We start from the raw sequence: 24,434 nt of genomic DNA, 5'->3' as shown, positions 1-24,434 counted from the left end.
GGGTGCGGCTGAGAGGGAGGTTTGTCTCTTTTTTCGTTTTTCCACAGATGGCACAAGCTAATTATTCTCATTTGTGTAGCACCTTACACCTCTGTAGGCTTTTCTCAAAATGTTGGGAAACAGATGATCACGTCTGCCTTTGTAGCTGTGTGAGAGCTTTTCCATTAACAGGATCGGGCAGGACCATCTGCGTATTTAGTGGAAAGTTTGCCACCAGCAGCGAGTTTAAAACTTTGAAACAAGGTCTGAGCAGGGTGTTTCTCACCTGTGCGTGGGCTGCCTGGGAGGGGCCGGGACGCAGTCCAGAAGGCCGGTGGGGGGCCTCCTACAGCCCTCAGCGCTTCTCGGCCGGCTCACCTTGCCTGGGCTGATGATAACCAAGCCAGAGAACGTTCCAGAAAAAAAAACGGTGGTTGGAAGTCCCTCTACTGCCAGCTGGTCCTCAGACAAGTGAGCTCACCTCCCCGAGCCTCAGCGTCTGGGAGAAGTTGCAGCCGACGGGCTCCCGGGGCTCCCGGTCCTGGGAAGTGAGGATGGGGCGTGTGGGCCCGACGGAAGGTTCCGGAAGATGAAAGGCAGCACAGGAAATCTGCAGCCACACCAGGCCCTCCGTCTCTGTGCAGCTCCCGGGTCATCTCTCCTGTGGCAGAGAACCCCTCCGGGCCAGCTTCAAGTGCACGTTTACGCAATTCGTCATTAAAGCACCGACATCGCCAAGGGGACTCACAGCCCGCCTGCCTCTGGGGCCCTCAGGCTGCAAGGGTGGCGACCTCAGCAGGAGCTGGTGGGCCGTGGCGAGGAGGAGAAGGGGCCTGGGGGGCGCCGGTGTGGACAGAGTCGCATTCATCCAACATGTGTTTACACAGTGCTGTAGATGCGAGGTGAGCCGATTGGCTCGGGCTAACAGGGCACCAGACCCTCTTTCATTCACTCAACAAACGTTTGCTGAGTGCCAGCTTCGTGTTGGGGACCGTTCTCGGGTGCTGGAGATGTGAAGGCCAGGACGGCGGGCCTGACCGCGGGGAGCGGGCATTAGATTCCTGTGGCCGCTGTAACGAAGCACCACAAACGCGGTGGCCTAAAGCCATATCCGTGTGTTACCTGACGGCTGTGAGGTCGCATGTCCAAAATGGGGCTCCAGTCCCCCCCCATGCGGACAGGGCTGGTTCCTTCTGGAGGCTCAGGGGGAGCAAGTCCTTGCTCTGCCTTTTCCAGCTTCTAGAGGCCGCTCCTTGGCTCACAGCCCCTTCCTCTGTCTTCAAAACTAGCAGCACAGCATCTTCCGATCTCTCTCTGACCTGCTTCCCTCATCACATCTCCTTGAACTCTTGACTTCCTGCGCACCTCTCATCAGGACCTTGTGATGACATTTAGGGCCACCTGGATGACCCAGGATCATCTCCCATCTCAAGATCCTTAACTGAATCACATCGAAAAAGTCCCTTTGGCCCTGGAAGGTGAGGTATTTGCAGGTTCTGGGATTAGGACATGCGCCTCTTCGAGGAAGTTATATTTTTTTTATGCTAATGAACTAATGAAAACAAATAGCAGAACCAGCCAACTCACAGGGACAGCCCTGGGACTTGTGACTGAGCAATTAAGCACCACGAGAGGGATGCTGGAAGGTTCTCTGCCACCAAGGTCCACTGAACAGAGTCGTGCTCTCATGTGGCAACCCTGGCCCCGTTTCCTCATCCTGACATTTCAGAGCAGCCTAATGTCTCCTCTGTCTGGGCAGACGCACAAAATATGCCCAAAAGGATGCTTTTAAAATGTACTCTGCACAGCCTGACAAAACACCTGCACCCACGTCCCCGGACAGTTGCCGGGTTCGAGGCCTGTGTAAGTTACGGTTTTAGGGCGCGTCTTAGAATGCAGAGGTGGGGAGGCCACCCTGTCACAGGGCAGGAAGGTTGAGGTCCTGCTGCCCTCTCCAGGGGGTGGAGGGGAGAAGGGCTGACACTGCCTGGGGCCCCAGCGTCTTCCGGAGCCATCCTGGGGAGGCACAAACCTGCCCCTTCCCCGAATCCCTCGCCCCTTTCCTGTCTCTGTTCCTCCTGGCAAGGTGGGACCACGGGAACGCGGGCCCCCTGGGAGTTTGAGGAGACAGTTCAGGTGTGACAGGAGGAAGGCTTCTCTTGGTGTCGACCACCAAACACGGAAGGAGGAGCGACTGGGCACCCTGTGCTGGGGCAGTGCCCGGACCGCCTCGCCCTGCATCCTGGGCTGCGCCGCGATCCTCACGCTCTGGGGGTAGACGCGCCACTGTGTTACCTGTGCAGGTGTCGCCGGGTGACCCGGGACCTCAATAGAATATTCACGTTAATCCAAACAAGAGCGGGTGCCTGGAGCTGTGCGAGTTGCTTGCCCCGTTAAGCCGGCCAGTACTGGATGCTAGAGCCCAGCCTCGGGTCCACGCCCCTCCTGCTGCCCTGCTCTCCAGGCAGCACCCGGGGAGGTCGGATCTCATCATCTGCTGAGTCACTATCCCCTACAAGCTGGGCAGCGGGTGTGAGACGCTGGCAGTCCCTGGAACTCGCACGGTCCCGTCTGGGCCCTGCCCTGGGTGGACCCCAAGTTCTGCAGGTGCAAGTGGCTCTCCCCAGGATGAAATCGGATGGGGAGAAGGGCCCTCCCGATAGGAAGGGTGGCAAAAGTGGGGGGTCAGTATCCAAGTCCTCAGTGTTACCTGTGGCCAAATGGGGAGCTTCAGTGGGTTCCTATCAGAGATTGTTTTTGAGTCTTAGCCTTTTTTTTCATTACTAACGCAGAGAAAGATGCAGCTCACTCTTTGGTGCCTGAACGTAAAAGAACAGCTCCGAGCTGTAGCCTCATTGCAGAATGTTCCAAGGTACAAGTCAGCCACGAGGCCTGTTAGGTTTTTATTCCTCACTTTCAAAAACACAAGCTGTTTCTCTCCTGGAAGAGTATGTAATGTGCGAAAACATTAGGGATATTGCAAAATGGTTGCATGAAATAACTGGAAATATTTCACCAAAGCATTAACCTTCGCGTGCTGCCCTCCCCTCCCAACCCAAGGAGAGATGATAATTTCTCCGAGTCTTTATCTCGTGCCTCTATATAATTGCTGCTTTAAATCACAAAAGCCTTTAGAGTTATGAATGCAGAATGTGCAGAGCTGTATTTAGACGGTGCTCACCTACAAAGCCTCCCGATCCAGGCCCCCCACCACCCTCCCCGGCCCAGAAGAGAAACAATGGGGAACGGGCGGGACATCGGCGGGCGGCCTCAACCCCAAAGTGTTTGTGAACATCCGCGGAAATGTTGTACGACGAGCGGGGGCTCATGTCTTTCTGTCGGTGTCTTTGTTCTTTCTTTCTGAAGGATGGATAATTCCTGGGAGTTTGTGTTTCACTCATAATTGTTTTTTAAATTAAGGTACACTTTGCAGCCCTGACTGCTGAGATAAAGACGTGGCTGGTGGGGAAGCACCTTGCTTTTGTTAAAAGGAAGAAAGGTGATAAGACACTGCGCTCTGGTTACTTGCAGAGCTTAGAAATCAAAGCTACCCCTGTGCATCTTGTTGTAAAAGCCATTGTCTTGTTCTTTCGTCTTCCTTGCGTTTCTCTCGGTCACAGAAGGGGAGGCTGGGAGTGGAGAGCAGACCCTGGAGCTGCGGGGAAGGTGCACCAAGAGTCTTCACCAGCTTCCTTCCGCCCCCGGGCATAATTATGCTGGGCTTGCTCTGTGTGCTACCTCATTGAATTATGGCAAAAACCCTTCAAGCCGGAGGTTGTTAGTTCAACGTGGTATCTCCCTTGTTGCAGTGAGTCCATGAGTCTGACTGTGGGCTACAGGCTCATGCCTCACGGTTTGAGGGTGATTGTGCTGCGTCAGATATGGAATCAGAGAGGTTTAGGGAGAGCTCCAAGGCCACACAGCTCGTGCCGCTTGCTTCCAGACCTCAGATCTTGGCAAGGCAGCTCGCCGCACTCTTTTGCACCCTCCACGGTTGGTGCACATAGTAGGTGCTGATCACATAGTAGGGACCCTGAGATGAACTGCAGCCTCCTGCCCAGGACTTTCTCTTTTCAGCAGCCAGAAGAGTCTAGTCCAAAGGCTGCCTTTCTCTGAGAGATGCCTTGTCTTTCCAAGGAAAGTCCAGAAACTTCTTTCGCCGTACTCTACCGTGCACTCGGCAGGAGCGAGGCCCACTGGGGACAGATTGCGTTTGGGCCGGGGCAGTGGGCTCGGTGGGCGTGACAGCCCTCTGCAGGCAAAGGCTCGGCCAGGCACGGATGACGCCAGGGGCTCGCCCTCTGCCTCCAGTCTTCCCCGTTCTCATTGCCTAAATCATCTGAAAAAAATCATTCCTGGTTCATTGACCTTTCTGCAAATTTTAATTTATAATCAGGAGTGAAACGTCACATAATTTTTATGCATTTGGCTGAGCTTCTCTGCCAATACGTTAAAAAAAAAAACAATTCCTTATCAAGATTTCATGTCAAACTTGTACAAAGGGTAGTTACCCCGGGATAAACGCTGCATTTGCATACAGCTCATTGGGCAGGGCCCTGGAAGGGAGCGTTGGAAGGTCTGGGGAACTGGGGCAAGGACCGTGCGCGGCCAGGATCCATCGCCTCCAAAATGACTTCATTAACTGGCTGTTTTTCCTGCCGGGGTTTAAGCCACCACGGTGTAGCTCAGGTGGGCGGGAATCTGCAGAGACATTTTCCGGCAAGACCCAGCCCAGCGCCAGGCTCTCTCCCCTGGCTTTGGGATTTAATGGCTAACGTTATCCATCGGCCTCCATCAGAGAAACGGCTGAGAAAGAGAGGGCGAGGGCTCCCTGGGCCTCACCTTTCTGCTCAAGGTGAGAAAAGTGTCAGCACCACAACCTCCGCTTTCAGGGATCTTACAGTCTAATATGAGAGAAAGAACAAACAGAAAAGGCAGGGAGATCAGGAAGCCTCTGCCAACCTGCGCGCCCCAGGCTGAGATGAAACGACAGTGGTTTTGGAGGCATCTGTTAAACCTGTTTCCTTAGATGCAGGACTTGCTTTGGGCGTGTATCGTTCTAATTGCCATTTTGTTTATGGTAGAAGAGAAATCCCAGCTGGGGATGCTGTGACAGGTCTGTGCTGGGGCAAGGGTCTCACTCGAGACACCGTCATTACCTTGGTTGCTACGTGCGTGTTAACGCGTTACTGACAGAGTCCGCCCTTCTTCCTTCATCCCACGGGGTAGGACGTCGTTCCCTCCCTCCTGGGCAGTTAGGACTGGCCTCGCGCTCTGCTTTGGCCAGTGAACCAGGAGCAAGAGCAAGGTGCCTCCCTCCCGGGAGGGAACCAGGGAGCCAGTGGCCCCCATTTCTCAGCAGCAGATGCTCCCAGCTTGGCGATCACGGAAGCAGAAGAAACCTCTCTCAGGATTCCATAGCACCAGAGCCTCCCCACTGGCCCATAGCGGCAGGTCAGGTGCTTTGGGAGCTGCTCCTTGCTTTGGCGTAACCCAGCCTCATGCTGACTGATACACCCTGAGTTCCCAATATGCATCTCTTCCAATGGTAATAGGAATGGTTTGGGTCCAACCGTTTTAGGTCATACAGTCCCCTGGCCCTCGCAGGACCTCCCGGGCCCCTGGTCTCTAATGAGGATTTCCGAGAGGGAGCTACAGTGTGCACCGTGGCCACAGATGTGAAGCCGTGTTCCTACCCCTCCCCCACACTGGCCCTGGACCCGTGGCCCTAGGCGTTCTTTGGACGGTGATGTCGTGACCAATAAATAATGTGCTCCTGCTTCCTTAATGCTCTTCAGAAGCGGGATTAGGACCAGAAACAACCAAACAGGTGTCTCGGGTCTTTGCTTCCTTTGGGACGGTCCTTGGCCAAGGAAGGGGTTGTTTGGGGAAGACAGTTAAGAGGAAGAATCGTGTTCTTTCTTTCCGTGTCCTGGTAGAATTCACTCTTCACCACCGAGCGTTCCTCGTCATGAACCTGGCGAATGTTTCCCTAGGTGCCGACCATCAGAGCCCAAAGTATGTCAGAGGGAGGCCCATCCTGGAAAGCGCTCAGAGCGCACCGCGTGTGGCCCCGTCCCTTCTGAAGAACTGCTCTGTGGTGCCCTGCAGGGCCTCGTGGAGCCCAGACCGGCCCAGGGCAGGGGGGCCCCAGGTCTCTGTGGGGCTGTCCCTCTGCCCAGGGCATCTTAGCCTGGTCGGATTAGCTCCTGCCTTCCTTCAACCCCTGCCCGGGATCCTCCACCACCAGGATCCCCCCTGGGCTCTCCCAGCACCTTGCACCCCGGAGTCCCCAGCAAGCTGCCCCCGCCTGAGCGCCTGGCTGCATTTGCTCAAGGCCCACCTGGCCCCAGAGGATGTTTCCGTCCTTGGTTGACAGGCACCCCAAGGGTCTGCTCGTCTCAAGGGGGTCCCCAAACATCTCAAAGCCAAGTGTGACATGAATGCGTCCAGAACGAGAAAGCTCTGATGAGGGAAGACCCAGGGGGAGGTTGTCGGCCGTCAGTGTGATTGAGAGGGGGAGGAAATGTGTTCACACTTCCTGAGTTCTAATTCCTTTAGAAAAATGTTTGGCCGCCGACCCACGTGTGTTTGCAGAGGGAGCAGCTGGTAAAGTTCAGGGGCGGGTTTGGATTCAAACGGAGACTGAAGATGTGCCCGGCGAGTGGGGCTGTCAGACGCCAGGGGCCCCGAAGCCGGTGCAGGAGGGCGGCCCGGGGGATCTAGGCTGTCTCGGGCTGTCCCTCCCACCCACAGGGAACGACCCCTCCCGGGGTGACAAGCGTGCCCCCATCTCGGCACTGGCGGCCTCAGGTCGGGGCCGGGACAGCCGGGCAGCAGCCTGGGTTCAGACCCCACACCCTGCCCGGACTCCAGGGAAGGCCTCTCCCTCGGAACCCTGGGTGACCCTGGAATTTGTGGGCTCAGAGAAATTAGGAGGAGGCCTCAGGCTTCCAGCCTCTGGGTGCCCGCTCCAGGCCTGTGAAATCCGCAGCCGTTTGCCCACCTGCAGCCTCAGACTCACAAGTCTTTCTGAATCACAGTGGTGGTTTCTATACAAATGAAGGTCGCTGCCCTGGAGACATCTCAGGTCCCTCCCAATCGCAAGCAGAAGCGGAGGGGGTCAGGGCCCATCCCGTGGCCACACTGGCCTGGGGTAAGCGGCCCAGAAGGAGAGGCCCCTTTAGCACCTCTGTGGGGGGTAAATGAGTTAACGTGTGATCTGCGTTCTCATCTGTGCGCGGTGGAGGGGCCCTGTCTGCGCCAGCTGCCCGGGGCTGCCCCCGGCCATCACACGTGTGCCCGAGTGCGCACACCGCTCCCTGGTGTGCGTGAGCGTGTGCCCCTGCGTGTTGCTCTGCCGCCGACCCTCCTCCGCTCACCGCCAAGAGCCCCTTCCGACGTCCCCATGTCCCGGGCCTCCTGGCCACCCTCGCCCTCTCCGCACCCGGTCTGCCTGACCAACCGAGCCGCCCGGTGACACCTGCCCGTCCGGTTCCCTCGGCTGGAACGGCAGCCGCCCGAGCTGCACCAGGCTTGGCTCTGCCCACAGTGTCTCCCCTTTTTGGAGAACAGGGGCTCCCCGAGGAGCACGTGCCCGGCAGAGAGCAGCGTGCGAGGGGTCAGTACGTGGATGGACGGATGGACGGACACAGGTCGTGTGTCTGCTCCTTTCTTTGCCGAGTGCCGCGCGCACTGTCCCCACATGAGGTGCCCCCTCCCCCCCGGCGCTGGGAGGGGCCGCGGCCAGGAGGCTGATCCCACCTCTCTGAGCTGGAGTTGCTTGGAGTCACACGGCCAGACGTGGTCCCTGTGGTCACCCAGAGCCGCCCTCCCGAACCTTAACCCGGCCTTAAATAGCATGTCCTCCCTAGATGTTTGGAACAGCCTTGCGAGAGCTTTGAGAGGAGAATGAAACTGTGAATGGATGGGTCAGCGGAGCGGGAGTGCTTTTAAATGCTTTTAAAATACAGAGAGCAAGAAACAGCCCCCAGCTGCCCTTTTGGTAAAATGAAGTAAAATCATAAACCAGATCTGGGGGCCCATCCGGAGTCTCCCCTTCCTCCTGCCCGCCCCCCACCTGCAGAGAGGACAGTGGAGGAGGAGGGAGTGAAGGAAGGGGAAGTGGAGGAAGGGAAAGGAGAAAGGGGGAGGGGGAGGAGGGGAGGGGGAGGAGGAAAGGGGAGGGGGGAGGAGAGGTGGCCTCTGGGGATGGGAAAAGCCATCTCTCTACCTGGGCCTTAATTGCAGATGATTTCATTAGCTCAGTCCTGATGAGCACGAGCTAATGAGAGAGAGGCTGGCGGGTCTAAAAATAGCAGTCCTGCTCCTTGTGTTGTAAAGGGTCCCCCCCAGGGCCTGCCCCCCTGGCCTGCTGTCAGCCTCCGCTCCCTCCTCACCACCTCACGAGGGCCACGTTCAGATGTGATGGGAGCCCAAGAGGGGACCTGGCCCCAGGCCGCCAAAGCCGGGGCCCTGCAGCAGGAGGGGCTCGTGGACGGAAGGAGCCGTGGAGGACGCTGCAAACCCACCTGTTCTTGTAGCAGCAGGAGGCTTGTCTGGGGCGGCCGGGTGCTGGGGCAGCGCCCCGAAGGAGACTAAGGCAGAAGAGCAGCCAGGAGCCCATGGGGTGACCACCAGGCGAGCAAGCTGTCCACTGAGTCCCGCCGAGGACTTGTCCACCCGGGAGGGGCCTGGCACGGTTTCCTCTCGGGAACCCCCGCCCCCGATGCTCCTCAAACAGAGATCACCTTGGAGGTTGCCGTCCCCACTCTATCTCTCAGTGCCCTCACCGGTAAAACGGGTGACAGCTGTCCCTGCCCAAGCTGTGGGGATGGCGTATGGTCTGGGCATGGAGTTTGGACCAACGCCTGGCAGGTGCCAAGACCTCTATAAGCAATTGCAGCCGTTATTATTACAGTGATCACCATTATTATCTGTCACCAGGGCCCCTGAGAGACATGCTAGCTTGCACTTGCCCGGCTTAGAAATGGTCATTCATGGCCAGCAACGCCGGGGACAGTGACATTTCCACACCCGGGGACAGTGCAGGGAGCCCCTGGGCGCAGCGATGGGTGGAGCCCTGTTCGGAGCAAGCCTGCCGTCTTCTCCCTGCGTCCGGGGACCACCCAAGCCTTATCCTCTCTCTTCCTGAACATCATCGTCGGGAGAGCGGGAAGTTTTGCACCAGCCCAGTGCCACCCTCTCCCAAGTGTACGAAATTACAGCCGCAGACCTGACCCGCCCTTGTGAGTTGTCAAGACTGTCAGTACACGTGCGGCTACATTTCTCCTGGTGGCTTAAAATGTGGGTGTAACCGTGTGTGTGTGAATGGACACCTGGGTATGGTTTTCATATGTGAAGCTCTTGGTAGCAAGAGCTGATGGAAAGAATAGGGGGGCCTCGGAGATAAATGAAATAACGTAGCTGTTGGGAGGAGTGATGTTATTTAAATAACGCATGCGATTCCCTCAGCCTGGTCTGTGTCCCTGGGGAAGGGCTCCAGGGCAGGGACGACCTCGGTCACGTTCGCAACCAGAAGGAAGGGGGCGCTTCTGGCACAAAACTGGGGGCCAGGAGCCGCCTCACCCTCAGCACGGGCTGTGCCACACACTGGCCGTGGACCTGAGGGGGTCAGGTGACCTCTCTGAGGCTCAGTTCCCTCTTCTGAACCATGGAAAGCCCAGGACTCCTGACAGGTTTGTGAGGTTCGGGACGACAAGGTGCTCCAGGTGCTTCGCAGGACACCTGAGTGACAACCGCGTCAGGAGTGAACGAATGAAAACTCACAGAATGTTCATTAGTTCATGAAGTGTTGGTCTAGATCTTCAATAAGATCACAGAATTCTTAATAGTCTAAAACCACCCCCCATTTTTCCAAAGAATCAGATGGACTCCTGGAATCTTGGACAAGAGAGTAAAGGTCCGGGCAGGGCCAGCCCCTCCAGGGTCCTCAGGAACCCCCAATTCCTGGAGCACCCCGCCCACATCCTTGGCCGTTAGCACGGCTCCCACATCCCCGAGATGGAGCTGTGGACCAGATGGCCCTTCCTCCCTCCAGTGACGCTGGGCCCTTGCGGGAAGAATGTCCCTCCCAGCCCAACTCTCTGAGCATAGGAATGACACGCTCGTGGTCAGCCATGCTCCGGGGGTGAGCACAGCAGTTCAGCAGGGGGCCTGGGCATCTTGGCGGGTCTGCGGCTGGATTCGCCACCGTCACCCCGCTGGCTCCCCTGTGAGTGCAGGTGGGAGGGTTTCATCAGAGGTGCCACCAACTTAAGAGCCACGAGCTCCGTGGTGATGGGGCGTCAGTGGGATTTACTCATGAGGAGCTCACACCTCCGTTCTGACTGCCACTCAGGAAAGACCTTTTGCATAAATAACCCTCCTCAGACCTGGAACCGCTGCCTTCCTCCTCCACCCAATTCCTATGTCTCCCGAGATTCCTGCATCTCTGTTTTCCTCAACAAAGGACTGTTACTTAGTCCCAGAACCTAGAGAAATCACTCTCCTTAAGTGGGCTCAGAACCATGCTGAGACTGAAGCCTCGTGGTGCAGTCGTGGCAGGGCGGGGGGCGACCAGCTCTGCTTCTCCCGTCAGCATCCCCGTCTTCACAGGGTGCATGAATATTAGATTAGGACCCCAAGAACTTGTCAAGGCAACACTGGGGGTGGGAGTCACGCTGGAGAACACAAGTCGCTCAGACCAGGGCGCATGGTTGTTGCCGCTTTGGCTGATGTTTCCTGGTCAGAGAAATGGATGTGAAATCAGGGGTGTTGGATCACGGTGCTGCTTTCATTACCAAGGAAACCCAGAGGGAGAGGCAGGTTTCACACTCCCTCCCGTAGACAAGATGGCATGAGACAGGTTTCAATGTTTTGCTTTAAAATGAGACTTTTAACATTTCTGAGACAGAGTGTTTTCTCTGGAGACGATGTGTCTAATGGATAGTGAATATCCATTTTTTTAATAGACTTTATATTTTAGAGCAGTTTTAGATTTATGGAAAGACTGAGCAGGAAGTACAGACTTCCATACACTCCCTCTCTCCCTGCACAGATTCCCCGGTTGTTAACATCTTGCATTGTTACAGTTAGTGCGGGGCATTGTTACAGTTAGTGTGGGACATTGTTACAGTTAGTGCGGGACATTGTTACAGTGGATGAACCTGCACTGACACGCCATCATCACCCAAGGTCCATAGTCTACCTTAGGGTTCCCTCCTGGTGTTGTATGTTCCATGGGTTTGGACAAATTTGTAATGATACGTATCATTCAGTATCACACAGAGTATTTCCACCACCCTAAAGAGCCTCTGTGCTCTACCTGTTCATCCCTCCCTCCCCTCAACCCCTGGCAACCCCTGATTTTTTTAGTGCCTCCATAGTTTTGCCTCTTCCAGAATGTCACGCAGCTTTTTCAGATTGGCTTCTTTCACTAAGTAAAATGCATTTACGTTTCCTCTGTGTCTTCCATAGCTTGATAGCTCCTTGGATATCCATTTTTGAAGCTAAGAGAAATGGAATCTGTGCATTTTCCAGATTCTCAAGCAAATCCTGGGTGCCAGAGGACCCTGGTGGTAGGTGCTGGAATTCGCAGTGGGGAGGACTGGCCCAGTGCCTGGTGGCCCAGCTTACTTGGCAGGAGTGGTTGGAGCCACGTGAGCAGGGCGGTGGCCTTGGGGGCACAAAGGACGGCCCGCAACATCCTGGGGGAAAGGGGACCCTGAAAGCGGGCCAGGGCTGGGTAGGGGAGAGCAGTCCTGCACACAGAGTGGCGGGGGCCGAGCGGGATACAGGGCGGGATGGAACAGGCCTGGATGGCTGAGCCACAGACCACGCGGAGGGAGACCCGTGGGCAGCTCAGGTGGCCCCCCGTGGAGACACTCGTACCACCCAGGACACCTCGGAGTCTGCACCCCACTGCAGCAGGGCTCCCTCAGGGCCCACTTCCTCCCACGAAGTTAGAGGCTCTTCCACGCGGCTGGAGGCCAGTGGCGACAACACATTCTGTGTGCGCACGTGAAACCTGGGGATGACTGAGAAGACGTGAAGAATGCACGGAACCGATTGAGAAGGAATTGGCTGTGCTTTGCGCCCCCGTCGCTGCGATGGGAGTTTGGCAAAGAGGCACAGAGGAAAGTGGGGGGGGAAGATTCCTCGGGTCTGAGGTTTCCAGCAGATGCAGACGTGGCCCTGGTTCTTGCTGGAGGCTTCTAAGCAGGACCATGAGGGGACACGGGTGCAGGGGCACGTGACTCCGCCTGTTCTCGGCCAAAGGCAGGGCCTCTTCAGGAAGGAAGGATCACATCGTGGTTTGAACGCACATCAATTTTAAGTTTAAAGGCCCAGGTGAGATTCCAACCGCGCTCATCCTCATGGACACGTCCTCCGAGAGGCAGGGCACCCCCCCCCCCATCCTCGCAGGTGACAGGGGACTGGAGGGCGGCGGGCAACCCCTTGCCCGTTGTGCTAGGAGACGTGCCACAGCAGGGCAAGCCGACCCCAAGCACCGGCTCGGGGGTCCTCTTCTGGGCGCGCCCCCCTCCCCATGATCCACGTCGGCCCCCGGGGGTGCCTGTCCCCCCCCCGGACTCGCGCCGTGTGGGGCTTCGCACAGACGTCCTGCTTGTGGAGAGGGTCGGCAGGTACCCTCACACTTTGCTGGAAATGGCGCTTTTCCAACTTGTGTGAACAAATGGCCGCCTCGGGAATCTGTGCTGAGCAAAATGATGGCAGAAGAAAACCAGAAAACACAACCAGCCACAGTCTCAGGCGTCCATCCTGGCCCCGGGGCACCTTCCTGAGGTCCAGGCGCACCCACGGCATCTGCCGGTGACCGCACTCAGGCCGGCTGCTCCGGGGGTCCGCCTGGTGGGCAGACCAGTCCCGGGCTCTGTAGATGCACGGTCTCCATCCATGACCGGCCTTCCCCGACTCCACGGGCAGGAGGGGTGGGGCTGATGCCCATGTGAGGTCAGGGGAGATGTCTGATTCGGATTGAGTGGAAAAGAGGCAAACGTAGCAACCTTTTATGTCTAAAATACACATTTCAGGAGAGTCTGGAAGGACAGCCAAGGATGCCAGTTACCTGGGGCTCCAGTGATGCCCCATCCGTCCCAAGGCTGCGGGGGCAGCAGCAATGTGGGGCCTGCGACAGCCCCTCCTCAGGGGAGTCCACTCAAGCACGACCCCCACGCCTGTCCCACATTAGTAAAACCCGCTGAACTTCTGTCTGCCTCTTATGATCACCGTGCACGAGCAGTTCTAAACAATGTCCACCCCGCCCCTGGAGTGGACAGCACTGGAGTGAATGAAGCTCTCGGGAGAGAGGACTCAGCAGCTGGGATAAATCCAGGAAGGCTCCTCGGAGGAGGCGGCCCGCGTGGTAAAGGGCGTTGCAGAGCATTTCAGGCACGGGAAACTGAGTGCACTGAGGCTGAGCGCTTGGAGCATTTGGCCCACAGGGAGGGGATGAGCTATGGGAGAGTCAGGGTGCAAGTGAGCTTGGGGAGGTGGGTGGGGTGAGAACAGCCCACAAGTCCTCTCAGCTGCACCTGGAGGGTGTGGTCTTTGGGGCCACTGCGTTCAAGCTCTGCCTCCATCACTTTCTGGTTGGGAGACTGGAGGCCAGGGACACCCGCTCTCCGCCTGGTTGCCCATCAGTAGAGCAGAGGAGGATAAAGGTGGTCTCCTCCCTGGGGGTGGGCTGTGAGGGTAAATTTGAGGATACAGTGAAAGGCTGAGCTCCGAGTGGGGCTCTCAGTGGCCACTTGACTGTTCTCCCGTGGCTTTAGCTACGGTCGGGCAGGGAGGGGGGTGCATCGCGTGCTTGGCGCCCACCTCCCTGAAGCCTGGGTCCCCGCCAGGGACAGGTCCTGTTCTGGAGAATCAGTGGGGGAAGAGGCATCCCTGGGGGCACTGTGCACAGAGCAACCCCCGCCGGGGCCGTGCTCAAGGCCTCCTCTCCAACCCTGACCTTTACCTGAAGCATGTGCTGCCCCTGGGGCTGCCCTGGTCTCCTCTGGCTGCCCAGCACCTGGCCGGTGCCCGGAGCGTGGAGACGCAGTGAGTGGGGGATGGTGGACGGAAGGAGAGAGGGAGGGAGGGAGGCTGACTCCGCCGGGGGAACGTATTTACTCCCCAGCACAGCCCCAGCTACAAGCTCACCTCTGGCTCATTTGATCTTTCTCAGCGCAACTAACAAGAAAAATAATTTAAAAAGCAAAAGGGGGGACTTTCAGCACCACGGTGCACGTCTCCAGTATGCCAGACTCGGGGAGGCGCAGCCCCCTGCCCCCGTAAATGTCAGCAGGCTTGCGCCAATGCGGAAGCAGACCCGGGTGTCACTCACGCCTGTTCGCACGCAGCATGCCGTCAGCTCGTTCTTCTCACGGAGCGAGCAATTAAAAATGATGAGGGTCGAGGGTTAAACGTAAACCCTCTTGGTGGGGGGGCCGCCGGGCTTCCTTTCATGGGTGCCGCGCGTTCTCGGCAGACGCTGTGGATAAGCATGGCTGCCCGTGTCTGCTGCCAGCCAGTGAGATGGGCGCAGGGCAGAGAAAAATTGTCTAAGAAAGGGCTTTGCACTGTCCTGGAAAAAGGAAAGAAGCGGGTCTCTGCTGTTTAGCCGAGGGCCTGATTATGGTGCTACACAGGCAGAGTAGCGAATCGGTGTGATCTTCAGATTTCAGAACTGGTCCGAGCCAGGACCCTGTGCCGCAGATTCTAGCACGTGGAATGCAGAGTTTTCACCTATGAGGTGTGCGCACCAGCTGCAAACGTTAGGAATGCACAAAATTCTAAGAAAAACGGGCTTGCCGCACGCTTTCCATTTTGGGCATCAATTAACTAGATATTAAAAGTGCCCAGGGCCCTGATGGAGAGCGCTGGTGTCTGTAACGACTCTGGGCCTGCGTATCACGGGGACACATTCTACAGTGTCATCTTCTCTCAGCAAGTTCAGTTTGCTCATCGATAAAATGAGGGGCTGGAGGAGATGGTCTCTGGGGCACCGTCCAGTCCTGACATCCTAGAGGTTTGTGACGCTCCTAGCAGGCGCTGGAGACCCGGTGAAGCTCTCGCGGGTCCCCGCGTGGCGCGGTACCCGGCACACAGACACACGGCGCGTGAAGGCACGCAGGCAGCTGCCAGGATGGCAGCTCAGAGCCCTGCTTCGTGAAGCCTTCATCTCCCTCCCGGGCCCCAGAGCGCTCTCCCCTCCTCTGCTCCGACGTCAGCGTTTCCCCGTCTCTTTGGCCTGCGCTTGGGCCTCGAGGAGAGAGGCCGTGGGGAGGGGAGCTGGGGTCGTGTATCACGGCTGTTTCCAGGGAGGTTTTGTGAAGCTCTGGGCATGTGCGGCCTGGGGGACTGGGGGTCTTGAGGGGCAGGAAGCTGAGGCCGCCCTTCTCCCTGTCCTTCCAGCAGCCAGGAGGCAGGGACTCAGGGAGGCCCTGGAAACTGCTTCAGGGTAAAATTCACGTACATAAACTTCACCACTTCAAGTGAACAACAATGCAGTGGCGCTTAGTACATTCACGTGCTGAGCAGCCGTCAGCTCCCTCTGGTTCCAGAACTTCTCGTCACCCCGAAGGAGACCCCGTACCCATCAGGAGTCACTCGCAGCCCCCGGCCGCCACCCAGCTGCATCTGTCTACGCTGGCCGCAGCACCAGCCCTCCCGGGTGGGCAAGGGCTGTGGTGACGGCCACCAGGAGGCCCCACAGTCAGCAGACAGCACCCTTGGGGGATAAAGGGAGACACCCACAGGGACGCAGCCACGCCCAGCGGATGACCCACGAGAGGCTCCCTCGGGGGGCCCAGGGCCAGTTGGGGGGGGTCTGCAGTGTCCTGAGGTTTTGCAGGCCCTGCTGGCCTTGTCTCCTCTCCCCCTCCCCCGCAGGGGCTCCCTGCACCGTCTCCCTGGTGATGCATCGTTGCTGGGTGGGTGGATGAATCATCTAGTTGAGGAACCCTCCCTGGATTCCTTGCTCTCTTTCCTTCCTTTTCTCCCTCTTTTCCTGGCTCTTGAATTTCTCTCTCCCAAGCAGACGACGTATCTGAAGTGTGTGCAGGAGTTCTGTGATCCACTGTAGCTAAATGTGGAGGACGTACTTCTGAAGTCACAGCGGTGGACCCCTAACTCAGTTCACTGGGTGTTTTTATGGCTGGAAAAGGCTATGACCCTCTCTTAACATTGGCCCCGAAGGGAGGCCGTCCCATCCGCTCAGGACACCTCCTCAGCCCCAGACGCTGCTGGACCTTCCTAGAAACCCCTGGAGTGACACGGAGGCCCTTCCCTCCTGGCGGGGAGTTCCCGCACCCGGCCCGTCTCTGGGAGTCTGCAGGTCGTCCCACTGGCTGAGGACCTTCCTGGGCGCTTGTTTTGACTCTTGTTCGTCCCCAACAGCCCGGCTCCCGTCACACTGGCCCTGAGTCCTTGACAGCCCACACTCCCTCTGCCCAGGACCTTTGCACGTGCTGCCGTGTGGCCTGGAAAGCTCTCCCCTGCCCCAGCTCTCCTCTTGCATCCCTCGGTGCTCAGCGGAAGCACCAGGACCTCATCCTCGGGAAGCCCTCCCACCGCACGTCTGGGTCAGGCTCTCTCAGAACCGGGCTCCTTCCTTCACGCAGAGCCCCCTGCCCCCCGCCAGCCCCTGGGAGCCACATCCGCAGTGTGACAACCCACCCCCGCTCTGAGCCCCATTTGGCGGTCACTGTGCTTTTTGCTGACTGTTGTGTCCGTAAATCAACACGAATGGATGGATGTTGGTGCCCCGGGAGCTCTGCGTGTGCAGCTGCCTTCACCACAGGGCAAAGAGTTCCACCAGGGGCAGAATCCGGGGGCGGCCCTGGGGCAGGGGAGGCCACGGGGGTTCCAGCAGTAACTCAGTGGGCCCTCAGGGGGCGTGTCGGCAGGGACACCAGGATGACAGACAGAGACTAACATTTACGCAGCGCGAAGGAACACGCATCTCGGTGACAGATGGCCAGCCAGGTGCGCCCCTGCCCTTCATCTGGATGGGCAATGTGCCAGCCCGAGGACAGCCAGCCCAGACTGCCGACCAGCCTCAACGCTGCTTTCCCGAGTTCCCGGCGAGGGGTGAGGGAGGGGAGGCGCCCTGGAAGACGGAATCCTGCACATAGTTGAATTTCCTGGTGCTCAGGCCTTCCCACCGTGTCCTGCTGGACGCTTTCCTGGGCGTTGGCGTCTCATGTGTGCTTCTCGAATAGCCATCGACGGTGCTGTTGCCACTCCAGATGCTGGGCCTTTGCAGCGTCGGGTCACATTTCAGGAGTAGGGCAGACGCGGGCGGGTATCCGTTCTTCTCTGGACGGCTGCTCGGAATGAACAGGGCTTGGAAATGGAATCCGTCCTGTCCGAAGGGAGAGGCGGGCACTGGGGGCCAGGCCTGGGCTGGGGAGGGGGAGCCGGCCCCCAGTTGTGCGAGAGGGTCAGAATGCCAAGTGCTGGCTGACCCCACACATCCCGCAGGGCTCCCCTCCCCGCCCCTGGGGCCCCCAGCCTGGCCCGGCCCCTCTTGGTGACCCCGTAGAAGCCTGTGCGATTCCACCATCTGTGCTGCCATTTCCCAGTCACCTCCCACCCGGAGCCTCCGCTCTGTGTTCCCAGGTAGATCCCCAGAGCCAGGCACCAGGGGGCCCATAAATGTTTGTGGGATGAACGAGCTTGTGGGACCTTGGCCCAGTGCTGTGCTACCTGTCTCCTCAGGTGGGTAACACGGGTACCGGCCGGAGCGCAAGACAAGTTGGGTTCATGCAGCCTCTACACTGCGCTGGCCCCGTTCATCCTTTCCTGCTGCTCCCAGAGAGGCCGCTGCTGGTCAGGTCACACACCTGGCGTCCCAGCCCCATCCCGAAGGGGCCTGCCGGTGTGGGCATGGCTGCAGCGCACACCTGCACCCGGAGCTCACGCTTGCCCTCCTCCGCGGCGGGCATCAGTGCATACACCTCCCCACCCTCCCGGGACCCCGCCCTCAGGCAGGTGAGTGCTGAGTGCTGCCCCCAGGGCCCAGGAGCCGCGGCCACCACCCCTCCAAGGGGACGGAGGCAGCGGGGGCTGTGACTGTGCGTGTTTAAACAACTGGACCTGATTTCTCTCGGGAGTTCTCCCGTCTCTTGTCACGTTTGTTTAAAACTAGTGCAAGTAGTTAGCCAGCCGCAGAGACGCACGGCGGGGCTGGGCGGTGGGTGACGAGCGCCCGGCAGGCCCCACGTCCCGGCCTCGGAGGGAAGGAGGTGCTGTCTCCCTCCAAGCAGGTCTCCTCCGCTGGAGCCTGAAGGAGGTTGTGACCCCGGGGCCTGCACATCGAAGCAGGCATTTTACTCCCCACGAAGTGTGGAAGACCTTCTCGGACCCTCATGCTGGGACCACAGCACCCGGCCAGGCCTGCGCAGGAGCTCGTGAGCATGCGACGGCCTGGCAGCACCCTTGCCCCTAAAAGAGGAGGACATTTAACTTGCAGAGATAGAGGCAGACTCCAGAAATAAAGAGGATGCAAGAGGAGGAAAGGGGGTTGAAGAGGAAACAAAGATAGAAAATTGGGCAGAAAGTGCTAAGGTTGGTAAATGCCTCAGCACTGCTAGGTCCCAGCTACCTACCGCGTTGCCTCTGAGCTTCCTGGTGGCCAAAGCGAAGAGGGAAACTGCCTTGGGGCAATTCACCAGAAAAAGGCAAATGGGCTTCTGGGTGACAGGAACCGTTCCTGCCCCAAGACCTCAGATGTGTCTCTGGAGAGTCTGCCCCTCGAGTGCTCGCTTCCCTTTTTTTTTCTTTAACATCTTTATTGGAGTATGATTGCTTTTCAATGGTGTGTTAGTTTCTGTTGTACAACAAAGTGAATCAGCTATATGTATACATATAGCCCCATATCTCCTCCCTCTTGCTTCACTTCCCATTTTTATGGCAAGACGTCGTGTTTGTAACCTTCTGAGCAGTGTTTGCATGTTGAGAAATTTAAACCCACGTTCCTCAGGGTTTCAAACGGGAGTTCACTTATTCGGAGCTAAAGTGCCATGAACGCCCCTGGTGTCTCAGAAGAACAAACCTTCCTGATCTTTTCCTTTGAAAGAGAGACACAGCCCAGGCACGCACAGGAAGGCACTGTTCTGAATTCCCTTCCTTCTGGAAAGCTGGCACTCCAGCACCGCGGGCACTCGGAATGGCCCCCATCTACCCGCAGGCACGTTCCAGCTCCTGCTTCCTCACTGACGAGGGCTCTGAGTCTCAGACATGATGGCGAAACCAGCCTATTGGGTTGAGCCGATCAGACAAGCCTCAGTTGCACTGAAGCTGGAGGCTGGGTTCCATGTTGTCCCAAAGCCCCCATGCCTCTCCTCGCGTGGAGGGCCCGAGTCAGACCCAGGCTGGAAAGATGTTAAGAGCACCCGCGAGGAGAGGCCCAACTCTATCATCATAGGTCACGTCTGGTGGTGCCACCTTTAATATCCTGAGGGCTCCCGTCCACTGAGGACGTCTGTCCCCTGCAAGGTCCCAGGCTCCTGTGGACGGTACCCTGACCTTCCTGTTGGGGCAGCTCCTATGCGGGTGATTTTTTTCTCTGACAGCAGTGTCCACACTTCCCTCAAATGCCACCAAAGCTCTGTGCCTATTTTTTAAAAAATATAACTACACCATCACTTAATCCTGAAGAAACTCAAACCTTCCCGCTACTGTCCAATCCCATTCATGTTATTAGAAATTTTCTTTCAGAGAACAAAGGGCTTATTCATGTACTTTGTGCTAATCTCCCAGCAATCATAGAACTGTCATTTTTATCTTTGTCAATGACAATTGGGCATCAGAAATGGTTGATCCACTCAGTTTTTTGCTGATTTTAATTTGTTTACTGACCGGGAGAACAGGACTGCAAAGGCAGTTTGGAATTTTCCTGTCACTTGAAAAGGAATGTGATTATTCCCTCACTGGGGGGGATAGTTCCCTGGAGCTACAGCCCACTCCGCACCTTGGTTGCCCTCGTCCACCCGAGGACCCCTCTCTGTGAGCTCTGGAGTCTGTACACGCACGGAAATGTCTGGTTTCCTCACATTTAAAAACATTTTTATATTAAACCCACACGTGGGGATTGCTGGGGACTGGGGAGAGTCTGAAGTGAAGGATTTGAAACGAGGGAACGTTCTGTTATTTATTATTTCAAGGCAGCCAACAATAAAAGGTGAACGCAGGAGCAAACACTTATCAAACCTAACAGTGAGGAGCTTTTTTTAGTTTCTAGAATAAATGGTAATTAAATCATGTAAGCTGTAATTTCATGACAGTGAAATTGCTTAAAAAACCAATCCTCCCACCATAATTGCTGAGATACCCACACTTTTATAAATACTAGGTAACTTTATCCATCGTTTTTATCAGCAGAACGTGACACTGGCTGTTGGTGCCTCATAATTTACCACGGCATTAGGTGGCAGCTGCAAAAGCACACGTATGAAAAAGGCACTAATGTGATCCCGGTGAATGCGCGGCTTCTGAGATGTCTTTTCCTGCAGGGGGTTTACAAACGGTCCAGGTGATGGAGTCATTGGGAGGGGCTGACAATTCAGTGCCTAATTACTGTTTGGGAAACACAGCAGTGTGCCTGCCCCGCAGTGTCAGTAGACCATCCGCCTTCCACGCCTGCTTCCAAGTCACCGAGAAAGCTCTCGGCTGCCCCAGGGTCACCAGGGAATTGATTGAGGGTAAAGAAACTCCTCCCCCCGCATGGCTCAGACTCAGGTTGAACCCAAAGTTGATAGTGACGGGGAGACACGTTTGCAGAAATGAGAACAGCTGTGTTTCAGAGAGAATGAACATGCATTCATTGCTTTTGGTCGATGTTCCTTTTTCTAAGGCTTCAGCTAATTCCCTAGGGGGTAGAGATAAAACCCAGTGCCTGAAGGTCGAAAAGTCAGTTAAATCACCACTTTTTCGAAGCTCATTGGAGACCAAGGACCCGCTGCTGGAAATAAGCTGTGAGCGGGCGCCTGCCCGCCAGGCTGGTCCCCAGCGCCCTGACCTTCTCCCCCTCCTCTTGCAGTCAAGTTCAGCAGCTGCCTGGGGACCAAGGGGACACACTATGAGACCGACAGCATGGACTTCAAAGTCGGGGCTGACGGGACGGTCTTCGCCACCCGGGAGCTGCAGATCCCCTCCGAGCAGGTGGCCTTCACCGTGACCGCGTGGGACCGCCAGACGGCCGAGCGCTGGGACGCCGCGGTACGGCTGCTGGTGGCCCAGACCTCACCCACGCGCTCTGGACACAAGGTAAGGTGTGACTACATGCGGGGAGGGGGCTGGGTAGGGGTCCTTCCTCCTTCAGGTCACCGAGCAGAACCTCTGCAGAGGCTGACACTTGAGTGGGCGGCGTGGGCCAGGAGGGGGACCCCTGACCTCCCATCTTCCCAGGCAGGGCTGCCCACAGGCTCCACCCCTGCTGGGGGTAGTGCACAGCTGTCAGCACCCTTTTTCGGACAAGGGCCCCACAGCTCCGCTTCTCACCGGGCACCTCGCCTGCCTGAGGCTTTTAGCCCACCAGCCCCGGAGGCTCCCAAGGCCTGGAGGGACAAGAAGTAAGACAGAGGCCACGTGGCTGGCCTTGCGAGGTGGCCAGAGTAGCTGGCGTGAGACTGATTCAGAGAGAGGGAAATGGGGAGGGGGGGGAGGGATGGCACCCTTCACATAGACACACACCAGCCACTGTCACCGGCCTCCACAGCCCTCCCTCCAGCTTCACCTCTGACTCGGCTGCATGGCCCTGTTGACCGGACAGGAGGGGTGAATTCACTTCCCCTGGTCCTGAAAGGCCTCTCAGCCCCACAGGCCCCAGGAATCCAGGACCAGACCCCTCAGCCCCCAGAAATCCCCACATTAGGTTTCCCGTGTCTGAGGGGGACCAGGTCTGCTTACCCCTGCCCGTCCCGTGTTTCGGCAGCTGCGTTGACCTCCGGCGTGAGGGATCCCCGGTCAGCAGAGAAGTTGCTGCCCAGCTGACCTGCATGACAGGTCCAGCTACACACGTCCACCTACATGAAGGGTGGACCCGTGGGGAGGGAGACGCCCTTACAGTCAACAGGAGGCCTCAGGGTCATCAGTGTTATGATGTGTGTGCGGTTCACCAGCAAAGGAAGCACACCGGTTAAAGCAGGACAGGCCGTCGGGGACAGCATTTGTGGGTATTCCCTCGGAAAAGGGTTCAAGGGAAGTAGAGGGTTAGACCAAGTTGACCAGATCCCTTTCTACAGATTTGCCCAGAACCTCACAGGACTAAAGGGCTCGTTGAACCTCAGTGGGAGACAGTCTGCAAGTTTCCCCAAACCTATTTGACCAAGGAACTTTCTTAATGGGACATCTTACAAGGCAGGTGTCCCGAGGAACCCACTTTGGAAAACAGGGGCTGTGTTTCATTGTGTCTTGTTAAACAACATAGAGGTGGTTTTGGTGAGGAAAGGGAAAGTGGTGACTCGGTGGATAGCCTTATCTTGGTGGTGAGCTGACCCCATCGGGAAGGACGTCCTGAGTGCCCTCGTGGGTGCGCTGAACCAGGTGTTGAAACATGCTTCTAACAGGGGCGCCCCCCAGATCGTGAGCCTCACCTTGGGGATGTTGAAAACCTTGAGACACATGGATGTGGTTTTCCATTCCTTCCCGAATGACCGTGACAAGCCACACCCTGGTGAGAGGGCAGCATGGCCCACGCAGGGGCCCCTCCCTGTCGGCAGCCAGGCCAGGGGCAGCAGTGGGAAGGCTTACATCCCTGACTGTGATGCAAAAACTGCACCTTGTGGGCAAGGAGTAGGGCTCCCTAACGCCCGTGGATGGCCTCAGATAAAAGGCATTAATTAAAAATATAGGGACTTCCCTGGCGGTCCAGTGGTTGAGACTTTGCCTTTCAATGGAGGGGGTGTGTGTTTGATCCCTGGTTGGGGAGCTAGGATCCCACATGCCTCGTGGCCAAGAGACCAGGACATAAAATAGAAGCAATACTGTAACAAATTCAGTAAAGACTTTGAGGATGGTCCACATCAAAAAAAAATCTTTAAAAAAGTAAAAAGAAAATAAAAATAATGACACCTTTTGTCAGGCATGTTAATGAAGCAATTTCTGATGCAGTTAATCCCCTTATCCTCCAAAAAGGGTGACTGCAGTTAGTCCCCAGGACACGTGAACCTCCAACCCCCCAGCAGGCAGGCCCGAGAAGCACCTGACCTGCAGATTCCACATCCCAGACTCAGAGCATCCTTGGGGGTGACTTTGTGGGGTTACACCCTGAGCACATGAAACATGACCCTGTAGGTAGTGGGCAGAGTCTCTGCAGCCCACCTGACCCAGTCCCTCCCTGTTTATTTCATGTCGCCTTCATTACTGATGGCTCCCTGCTTCCTCCTTCTTCAAATCCAAAGAGCCCTGCCCTGACTTTCTAGGACCCCACCTAGACCCTGCCCTAAGTGTGTCCACATTGATCCTCACAACATCTCCAGAAGTGGGCACTGTCACTGTCCCCATTTTACAGGTGGGGAAGCAGAATCCTGTGACTGCAGCCTCTTTGCTGCATGGGAGAACCAATGTTCTGGAAAGGAGTGAAAAAATGACTTTCTAGGGACAGCTGAGCCCAGCATCGTAACGGAGCCTGGCTGCCGTGGATTGTCAGTTTGAATCAAGGCTTCTCCAGCTTACTGGCTGATGTTCTAGGACAAGCATACAACCTCTCTGAGGTTTACTGCTCTAGAAAATGGGACAGCAATGTTACCTACATCCTATCCAAGGGTTGTCGAGAGGATTATGTGAGATAATGTGAGGTCAGGCAGGGTGCAGGCTCTATGAGAGCCCTGTCCCCAAAGAGGCCAAAAATAGTTGCTCTTATTGCTGTCATCAGCATGGTCCCAGCCCTCTGAGTCATGTGCTCATCATGGCCACTGGGCCCTCACCAGGGTGGTGCCAGGGGGACAGGGAGGAGGGTCTGTGTGGGACACTGGGTCACTCAGTTGATGTGCCCTTACAGAGACCAGTGCCAACCTTTGAATAATGTCACTCTGTGTAAATGGGTTAAGGTGATGCCAGATTGCTGGTGTCCTTAGTCATCTGCCAAAAGCAAATGTAAATCTTCTCCAGTGGAAAGTATCATACCAGACGTCAAATTATATCTCCTTTTATATACAATGTCTAGCACTCAACTGAAAATGACTGAAGGGACAAAACAAGATAAATAAAAATCAAGAGGAGGAGCAGATGATAATCAAAGACCCACAGGGCTCCAAGTAATAGTTATCAGACGTAGATTTTATCATAACTATGCTCACTGTCTTTAAGCACATTAAATGCAAGATTTTGACAGGATTGGAAGATTAAAAAAGAATTAATTGGGCAGTTTAGGACTGAAAAATACAACAAACAAAACTAAGAGCTCACTGGACAGATATATCTGCAGATTAGACACAGTTGAA

The 24,434-nt window shown here is 56.6% G+C and overlaps 1 protein-coding gene across 1 annotated transcript in view; it reads left to right on the top strand.

Moving 5' to 3' along the window:
- Positions 1-24,434, top strand: part of CDH4 (cadherin 4) — a 566,254-nt gene that overhangs the window by 381,855 nt on the left and 159,965 nt on the right. Inside the window, exon 3 of the mRNA XM_036824123.1 lies at positions 21,032-21,258. Within this exon, the coding sequence (XP_036680018.1) occupies positions 21,032-21,258 (227 nt within the window). The remainder of the gene's footprint in view (positions 1-21,031; positions 21,259-24,434) is intronic.

The sequence above is a fragment of the Balaenoptera musculus genome, chromosome 15, assembly GCF_009873245.2.
Source record: "Balaenoptera musculus isolate JJ_BM4_2016_0621 chromosome 15, mBalMus1.pri.v3, whole genome shotgun sequence".
NCBI lineage: Eukaryota > Metazoa > Chordata > Mammalia > Artiodactyla > Balaenopteridae > Balaenoptera > Balaenoptera musculus.
The sequence above is the reverse complement of the archived record's forward strand: the minus strand, read 5'-3'. Positions and strand labels throughout refer to the sequence as shown.